The 8,977-nt window shown below is 44.9% G+C and overlaps 1 protein-coding gene across 3 annotated transcripts in view; it reads right to left on the bottom strand.

Moving 5' to 3' along the window:
- LOC117663335 (protein argonaute-1) overlaps positions 1–8,977 on the bottom strand; it is an 81,027-nt gene that overhangs the window by 6,994 nt on the left and 65,056 nt on the right. For all 3 annotated transcript variants that reach the window (XM_034413422.3, XM_034413421.3, XM_087876085.1), the window contains exons 10-15: positions 7,576–7,698; positions 6,323–6,456; positions 3,141–3,325; positions 2,191–2,350; positions 1,209–1,299; positions 461–655 (exon numbers count right to left, since the gene is read on the bottom strand). In XM_034413422.3, the coding sequence (XP_034269313.1) occupies positions 461–655; positions 1,209–1,299; positions 2,191–2,350; positions 3,141–3,325; positions 6,323–6,456; positions 7,576–7,698 (888 nt within the window). The remainder of the gene's footprint in view (positions 1–460; positions 656–1,208; positions 1,300–2,190; positions 2,351–3,140; positions 3,326–6,322; positions 6,457–7,575; positions 7,699–8,977) is intronic.

The raw sequence follows: 8,977 nt of genomic DNA, 5'->3' as shown, positions 1-8,977 counted from the left end.
GACCCAACCAGAAAATAAGTCCTACCATGATTTTTCAGGATGCTTGTAATATTAGCCCTACCTCAAAAATAAGCCCCAATTAAGATCGTCAACCAGACAGAGGTGTTTAGTACAGTATTTCCCCCCAAATAAGACCTAACTGGAAAATAAACCACAATGCGTCTTTTGGAGCAAAAATTAATATAAGACCCAGTCTTACTTTCGGGGAAACACGGTATTGGGAAGTTGTGCTCCCACAAGCATCTAAAGCAGGGGTCTCCAACCTTGGCAACTTTAAGACTTGGGACTTCAACTCCCAGAGTTCCTCAGCCAGCTATGCTTAAGGTTGCCAAGGTTGGAGACCCCTGATCTAAAGAAGGGAAGGTGGGTCTACCAACCCAAGGTGAACCAGAGGGCGAACTCCTCTCTCTATGCAACACCTGATGTTCTAGAAGTGGCAGCAAGGAGAAGTCTTCCTCACCTGTGGCAGCTGTCCCTCAGGCACACCATCCCGGTAGAAGATAATGCGTGTCGGTTTGAAGCGTGTGGACTTGTAGAACTGGATCAGGAGTTCTCGAACCATGTAGGAAAGGTCTTCAATGATTTCCTGGCGTGGCCGCTGTACCCGAACCGTGGCACAGTAGCGGCTTGGGTGGGCATCCATGCTGCCCACCACCTGCCGTCGACAAAGAGGCAACGTCTGTGACTCGCTCACAGCGAAAGTGGGAGTCAACAGATGTTAGGTGAATCTCAAATCTTTATATAGCGTTTTTGGGGAAGGGGAGTCTAGGAGGAGGCGAAAACATGGTTTGATATAAAGCACTGAGCTTAAACCATGCTTGAACGTGGATTATTGACTAAACTGCAATTGGCTAGAGTGAAACAATATACTGAAGATGGAGATCAGGAGAAGGACATTAGGGAAACATGAAGTCCCATCCTTGCTTTAACAGTCTTAATGAGGAGAGGAGAGGAGAGGAGAGGAGGAGGAGAAGAAGGAAAAGGAGAAAAGGAGAAGGAGAAGAGAAGAAGGAAAGAGGGCAAGGAGGAGAAGGAGAAGGAGAAGAGGAGGTGAAGGAGAGAGGGCAAGGAGGAGAGGAGAACAGGAGAAGGAGAAGGAGAGGACTCCCAAAATGAGGTCTTCTGCTGAGATCCTGCTTCCCCCAAAATTCCAAAGCTGAGGTATCTTTGCTTAATTCAAGGCCACAGCTTTGGAAAAGTGAACTTACAGCTGTTATGGATGGCTTCTTTCCATCACCAGCTGGAGGATGAGTCACATCAGCTCCCAGGAATATAACCGGCTGCTGAAAAACTGCAGATCTAGGAGCAACATGAAGCAGGAGTCTTAATACAAAGGATCGCCAAAGAGGGTTCTCAGATGACTGAGGGTAACTACAGGTAGTTTTTGACTGACAACCATTTTCTTTAGTGACCATTCAAAGTAACAACAGCAATGAAAAGACCTATTTATGACCAGTCCTCCTGGACTTCAGGAGTTCATGATCAATTTTACAAAGGACTTGGAGTTTTCGCCGATGTTGTGGCCCATCAGCGGCCTGTGCAGTTAGTAGCTGATTCCGACAGCGAGGAGGCTGGTGTGGTGCTGCGCCAGCAGCCTGTGCAGCTGGCACTTGAGTTGGACAATGAGGAGGCTGGAGAAGATGTGGTGCCAGAGGTGGGGATTCAGCCAGGGCCTTCAGAACCTCCAGAAGCTCCCATAAGTGAAGAGGAAGAAGAGGAGGAACCTCTTCTCAATGCACGAGCGCGCAGAGCTGCCAAAAGGCAGGAGTAGCTCTTCAGGAGGAGGTCTCCTCGAAAGTAAGGCTTGGGGCCAATTGGCCACTCCCTTAGCCTACTTAAGGAAGGACGACGACTGAGACAATTTGCAGGGAACAACTTCGTTCACTCTCCTTCGCGTCTTGATCTTAGATTTCTGCAAATTGCTTCTGGGCTTTCTGCCAACCTTAGTAAGATTAAGATTATTTATTCTTTGGATTCTTGTAGGCTGTTAAGAAAGTTAAGCCTTTGTTTGAAAAAGACTGATTTAATTTAGTAAACTAAGGTTTGTACAGACTTTGTGTGTGCTGCTTTCTTTGGGGTCCGTAGCTGGGACAGAACACCCGAGCTCAAAAGACGGAGAGGGAGAACATAATAGAAGTACAGAGTAGGAACAAAGAAAGTGGTCTCTCTCCAACCCCGAGCAATACATACCGCTGATGGGGCACCAAGATATTGTTAATTCCTCCAAGTTTCACATTGATCTTGAGACAGAGGTTGGAAAGAGTCTGGGGGGAAGTCTTCACCACATTTTTGACCTGCACACATTGAGTGGCCATGCCCAGAAGGGTGTCCCCTACACGCTTCACTTCCGCTGCAGGGAAAGAACAGAGCATCAGAGATCAGTGGTCTTCATAAAAGGAGGATTCCTGTTTAGCGCAAGCAGATCCCTTTCAGAAGGCCTCCATTAACAAGGTGGAGAATAAAATGAAAGTCCCGTAAGGAATAGAGAATTCTTGAGATGTTCCAAACTTTTTAATACTACAAGTTGGTTAGATTAATGCAGTGTGTTTCTCAATCTTGGCAATTTTTAAGATGTGTGGACTTCAACTCCCAGAATTCCACAGCCAGAACAGGTACTGTATTTTTCGGAGTCTAAGATGTACCTTTTTCCCCCCAAAAAGAGGGTGAAAATCTGGGTGCATCTTATACTCCAAATGTAGCCCTGCCCAGCCTCTCAAACAGAGATTTCAGAGGCTGAAAAAAGCCACTGAAAGAAACTTCAGAAAAAAAGCCTCCGAAACAAAGCTTCAGAAAAAAAGCCTCTAAAAGAAGTTTCAGAGAAAAAGCCTCCAAAACAGAGCTTCAGAAAAAAAGAAACAAAGTTTCAGAGGCTTTTTTTCTGAAGCTCTGCTTCGGAGGCTTTCAGAGGCAGAAAAAAAACAAGGCAAGAGCTCACAACCAAGGAACCTGTTGCTAAAGTTCACCTCTGGGAACAGCTGATTGGAGATGTTCTGGGAGGCCGATCCACCCGCCAATCAGCTTTTCTCTTATTTTCCTCCCCCAAAACTAAGGTGTGTCTTATGCTCCGAAAAATACGGTAGGTAGTAAATGAAGACTACGCTTCTCAAATGCTCTTCCTGACACCCATTCTGATGACATACCATACACCGGTGTCTTTCCCGGCAAGATGACGATGATGAGCTGGAGTCCCGAATATGTGTTTTTAAGGTGTCGGAACATGGGCTCCACACTGTCAGCACCTTGGGCGTATTTACAGAAGCAAGGCTGGCCCTGGATTGGCATCCCTGCATCCTTAGAAATTTTGCGCAGCTGGTCCGTAAAGTTCCTATCCAAAGAAAACAGAAGAGCGTAGATGAATTTTTCACAACTGACATGCCACCACTCGAAAGGAAACAAGATTGGTTATTGCTATAGAAATGGCTAGTAGTTACTATTTGGTATAACTAAAAAGATTGAGATATGTGGACTTCAATTCCCAGAATTCCCTAGAAGTCCACACATCTTAAACTTGCCAAAGTTGAGAAACGCTGGCCTAAGGAATGAGGCCAGAATGGAAGAAAAGCAGGAATGTATTGTATCAATATTGCCATACTTTGTGAATTGTCTCCTTTTGGGAAAGACAGAAAATAAGCTGGTTTCCAGCAAATCATTTTCTATTTGGTTGAACATGATCCAGGGGGTCTCCAACCTTGGCAACTTTAAGACTTGTGGACTTCAACTCCCAGAGTTCCTCAGCCAGCTATGCTTAAGGTTGCCAAGGTTGGAGATCCCTGCTCTAGATGATCTGAGACTGAGTCTCTCATAATTCTCAGATGTCTCAACACTTCTGGAGAGACTCAGTCTCAGATCATCTAGAGCAGGGATCTCCAACCTTGGCAACTTTTAAGACTTGTGGACTTCAAATCCCAGAGTTCCTTAGCCAGCAAAGCTAAGGAAGGAACTTAGCTTTGGTTAATAACCTGCAGCAAAGCTGGCTGAGGAACTCTAGGAGTTGAAGTCCACAAGTCTTAAAAGTTGCCAAGGTTGGAGACCCCTGATCTAATCCAAGTAGAGACAGAATCCATATATGGAGAACCTACAGTTTCAACCTGGAATCTTCTGTGCATAAGCAATGTGTAAGCTTTTGCACATCATCCATAAGGGATGTCTTTTAAATCTCAAAAAAAAAAAAAAATGAAGATGAAAATCAACAAACCTTTAATTTTGCAATTATTTTCATGTGGAATCTTGGATATCCCATGTAAGAACCCAGTCATCTTGCCACAACTGACATTCTAGCAAGAACTATAATTTTTTTCTCCCCAAAGCTATTACAAAGGAATGATTGTTTATAAGGTTCTTGGTAGTCCTGGAGCTTGTTTTCTTGCTGATGTTCCACTACCCTACTAGGTAACATGATCAGCACTGATGATGTTACCTAGTTAGGTAATGAAAGGTATGTAAGAAAACAACCAAGCTCAGAGAGCACCAAGGACATTTTATTTTAACCCTGAGCTATAAATATTATCTTCTATTGCAATTACTATTTTGTTTAATGCTGGGGAAGACACTGGGCACCAACGAAAGTTCGAGAGTTAAACTGCCTCTAGATATTCTGTCATGGCTGACACCTTTGCACCGAGTCAAACCACCTTTTCATGCAGCTGTAACCTGCCTCTTTTAACCAGCAGTATCTGCCCAGCTTTTCAAAACAGGATAAAGAAGATGTGCAGAAATGAATAGGTTAACACTGAGAATAAAAGACAAAGAGGAATTGGTGTATTTCAAGACATGGGGACGATTTTATGTATGGTTAGAAAAGAAATATGAATATAGAGAAATAAATTAGATAAGGTGTGAGTAAATGAGAGAGAAGACAAAAAAGAAATAGAAACCCAGAAGATACCTGTGTAAATGGAAAAGGGGAAAGGGGGGGGAGAAGAAAATGTTATTATAGAAATGTACATTTATGATGATATGTGTGAATTCAGTAAAATGAAAAAGTAATTGAAAAGAAAGTAAAAATCGGGATTGCTCGAATACCACTTTGGAAAATACTAAATTGTATTCAACACTAGAGAGAGAATGGAGAGGGATAGAGGAGAGAAGAGAGGAAGTAGAGAGAGGGAAAGAAGAAAGGGAAAAGGAGAAGAAGAAAGAGAAGGGAAACAAGAGTAGGAGAGAAGGTTAGAAGGGAGGAAGAAGGGAGGTTTGGGGGAAAGGAAGGGGAAATAGAGAAGGAGAAGGAGAGGAGGAAAGAAGAAAGTAGAAGAGTAGATGGAAGAAGGGAGGGAAAGGAAAGAGAGGAGAGGGAGAAGAAGGATTGTTGTAAAACAAGGGAGATGAAATGGTAGAAGAGCAACCCCGAATAAACTGTATTAGTATGAAAGTTAAAAGAAAATATGTATGTTAGATAAGAAATTGTACATTTAAGATATGTTTTTGAGAAGAACAAAAATAATTTTTTTAAAAAACAAAAAAACAAAACAAAAACAGGATGTGTTGTTCCAGGCCTGGCTTGAGCTGACGAGGTCAATTCTTTCTGGTCCTTCTAGGACAGGAGTGTCAAACTCGATTTCATTGAGGGCCACATCAGGGTTGTGTTTGATCGGGGGGGGAGGGAGGGGGCATGGCCAGCTCGATGTCACTTGTATCGGGGGCACCTGTGGTGGCCCGAGCATTCTGCCAGTGAAAACGGGCTCCCGAGCTCCGTTTCCTGCTGCGATGGCCTCCTGCAACCCTCTGCCAGTGAAAATAGAGCTCCGTTTTCACTGGCAGAGGCACCGCGGGCCAGTCCTTTGCTGCTTCCAGGGTGGCCCCACAGGCCAGATCTAAGCTCCCCGCGGGCCAGATTCAGCCCATGGGCCTTCAGTTTGACACCCCTGTTCAGGGGTGGTCTTCAAAAATTTTAGCAATTTTGCCCGCCCTGGGTGGGCGTGGCTATGGTGGGCATGGCCTAGTTGGCCACCTGCACCACGGCAGGGTGGAGGGTGTTTTTGCCCCCCCCCCAGGCTCTGGAGGGCTTCCTCGAGCCTCTGGGAGGGCGAAAACGGCCTCCCCATGTTTCCTGAACTTCCGGTAGGCCCGTTTTTCACCCTCCCCAATTCCCACACACACGCCCTGCACTTACCTGCATCCAAAATGGGCCACATGGGGACTCCTGGGAGGGGCGGGGCTGCGTGGGCGGGTCCAGCCAGGAGTGGGATTTGGGGATTCTCCGAACTGCACAGAATCTTAGCTAGAGGTTCTCCTGAACCCATGCGAACCCCCAGGAGCCCACCACTGCCCCTATTCTAGGAGCTTTTTCATTTCTTCGCCCCTCCCATGTGCTCTACTCACTTACTTTAGCACTTCTTCTCTGCACTGCTTCTGAGGGGCAAAGCACGCGATGGCCCACACTTTGATCTCGATCCCATTGTAGAACTGCTTCCCTCGCATATCCCAGACTCCCTGATTGGGCGTGGCGATGGCACGATTCTGTGGGAGGAAATCGCTTTTTTAAAAAAAATAAAACTGTAGGAGGAGAAGAAAAGACAGAGCCTGGGGCGGCGTCAAGAGAGGAATCAGCCTGGAGTCATAATGTTGCCACAAGTGATCCAAGTCCAGCCCCGCCTTGAATTCCACCGACTCCTGTCTAGGCCCAATTTAGTTAGCTGATTCTTGTGTATAAAAGGTAAAGGGACGCGGTGGCTCAGTGGCTAAGACACTGAGCTTGTCGATCAAAAGGTCGACAGTTCAGTGGTTCGAATCCCTAGTGCTGCGTTAACAGGGTGAGCTCCCGTTACTTGTCCCAGCTTCTGCCATCCTAGCAGTTCGAAAGCAGGTAATAAAAAATGCAAGTAGAAGAATAGGGACCACCTTTGGTGGGAAGGTAACAGTGTTCCGTGCACCTTTGGCATTGAGTCATGCTGGCCACATGACCATGGAGACATCTTCGGACAGCGCTGGCTTTTCAGCTTTGAAATGGAGATGAGCACCGCTCCCTAGAGTCGAAAACGACTAGCACATACTGTATTTTTCAGAGTATAAAATGCACCTTTTTCCCCCTAAAAGGGGGTGAAAATTTAGGTGCGTCTTATACACCGAATGTAGCCCTGACCACTCACTGGCCCCCACCCTGTGGCCTCTGCCTCGCAGCAGTTACCTCTTTGCATGCAAACAGCAAGAAAAAAACAGCTCCTTTCAGCTTCAGCACAGCCTAATTAGCAGAAGTTGATTGGATCGGCCTCCCGACTCTCAGCTGTTTGCTCTCAGCTGTTTTGCGCAGGGCTCTGCTGCTTGCTGCAAAGAGGTAAATTGCTGGAGCAGATTTTTTTTTTCCTTGTGCTAATCAAGCTATGCTGAAAATGAAAATGAAAGTAAAGCAGGCTGTTTGCTGTTTTCTGCAATGAGGCAAAATTGCTGGGAGGCAGAGGCAGATTTCTTTTTCTTCTTTTCCTCACCAAAAAAGGTAGGTGCGTCTTATACTCTGGCGCGTCTTATACTCCGAATAATACGGTATGTGCGAGAGGAACCTTTACCTTTATTCCTTTGCTCCTGACAAAATCCATACAATGTTTGTGACTAAAAGCAGCCCAGAGGCTCCTTACTACTCACCCGGCCTCCATATTGTAAAATTGGGGCTGGCAAGACCCGCCCGGTCACTTCGGTCATGTCATCTTTCACTTTGATGCCAAACTCTTGTATGTATGGATCCAGGTTGTAACTGGCATTTTTCATCTGCAAGACAAAGGGAGGTTGAAGTTTTCAAGCAAGCTAGTCTCTTTAGGGCAGTAGTTCTCAATGTTGGAACTTCAGGACAGGTAGACTTCAACTCCCACAAATCTTGCCGAGTTTGAGAAACGCTGCTCTAGGGAATAGGCCCCCAAAAAAGGCTACTTCCTAGACTCTTGGGTTATTTATATCAGCCTTGTTGAAATGGGCATCCTCTAGATCAGAGGTGGAGAAAAATGGCCCCTTGTGGACTTGTGGACTTCAACTCCTAGAACTTGTGGACTTCAACTCCTAGAACTTGTGGACTTCAACTCCTAGAACTTGTGGACTTGTGGACTTCAACTCCTTGAATTCCTGAGCCAATATGGGTCCATAAGTCATAAAAGAGCCATCATTCCCCACCCCTGCTCTAGATCAGGGGTCTCCAACCTTGGCAACTTTAAGACTTGTGGACTTCAACTCCCAGAACTGGAGTTGAATTCTAGGAGTTGAAGTCCACAAGTCTTAAAAGTTGCTAAGGTTGGAGACCCCTGCTCTAGATGATATGAGACTGAGTCTCTCATAATTCTCAAATGTCTCAACACTTCTGGAAGAAGTTGGTGAAGACTAACCTAATTAAGAGAGGCAATTAGAGAGGACTTGCTGGAAAATGGAAGCCATCTTATTGAACAATAACTTCTCTCAAGCTTGGACAACACAGCCAACATCTCCAACTAAGGGCCCATCAAGTTATCCACATCTGGCTATAAGCATCCAAAGGATCATCTCTTCCTTCTTCTACCCAGCATACTATATTATTACTCTTATAGCACCTGCATTAATACTAAACCCTGCAAAAAGAAAGGCTGAAGCCGGGAAGTCCTCAATGTACGACTGCAATTGGGATTGACGCATTCATCAAATGAGTTGCGCCTGATTTTATAACCTTTTTGCGGCCATTATTAAACAAATCACATGAGTGTTAAGTGAATCATGCTGTTAAGCAAATCTTAGACTAACTTTATTGTCAGTTTAAATATACAGTAATCGGCATACATTAAAATGAACTTTCATTGCATACAAAGGGTCACAACCTCCAATATACATTACATAAACATAACAAAAATACAAATAAATAAACAAATACAAAATTATGCATATAGCCACATGTATTTTATGCCACAAAGAAACAACACAGTCTAGTTTGGATGTATACATGTACATGGTGAGGAAAGCGAATCTTGCAAATTTGCCAGATGGATGGCGTAGGGAACAAAGCTGTTATAGAATCTGGTAGTCCTGCTAG

Source organism: Pantherophis guttatus, chromosome 10, assembly GCF_059756535.1.
Source record: "Pantherophis guttatus breed Tessera chromosome 10, ASM5975653v1, whole genome shotgun sequence".
Lineage (NCBI taxonomy): Eukaryota > Metazoa > Chordata > Lepidosauria > Squamata > Colubridae > Pantherophis > Pantherophis guttatus.
This window is presented reverse-complemented; position numbering and strand designations above follow the sequence as displayed.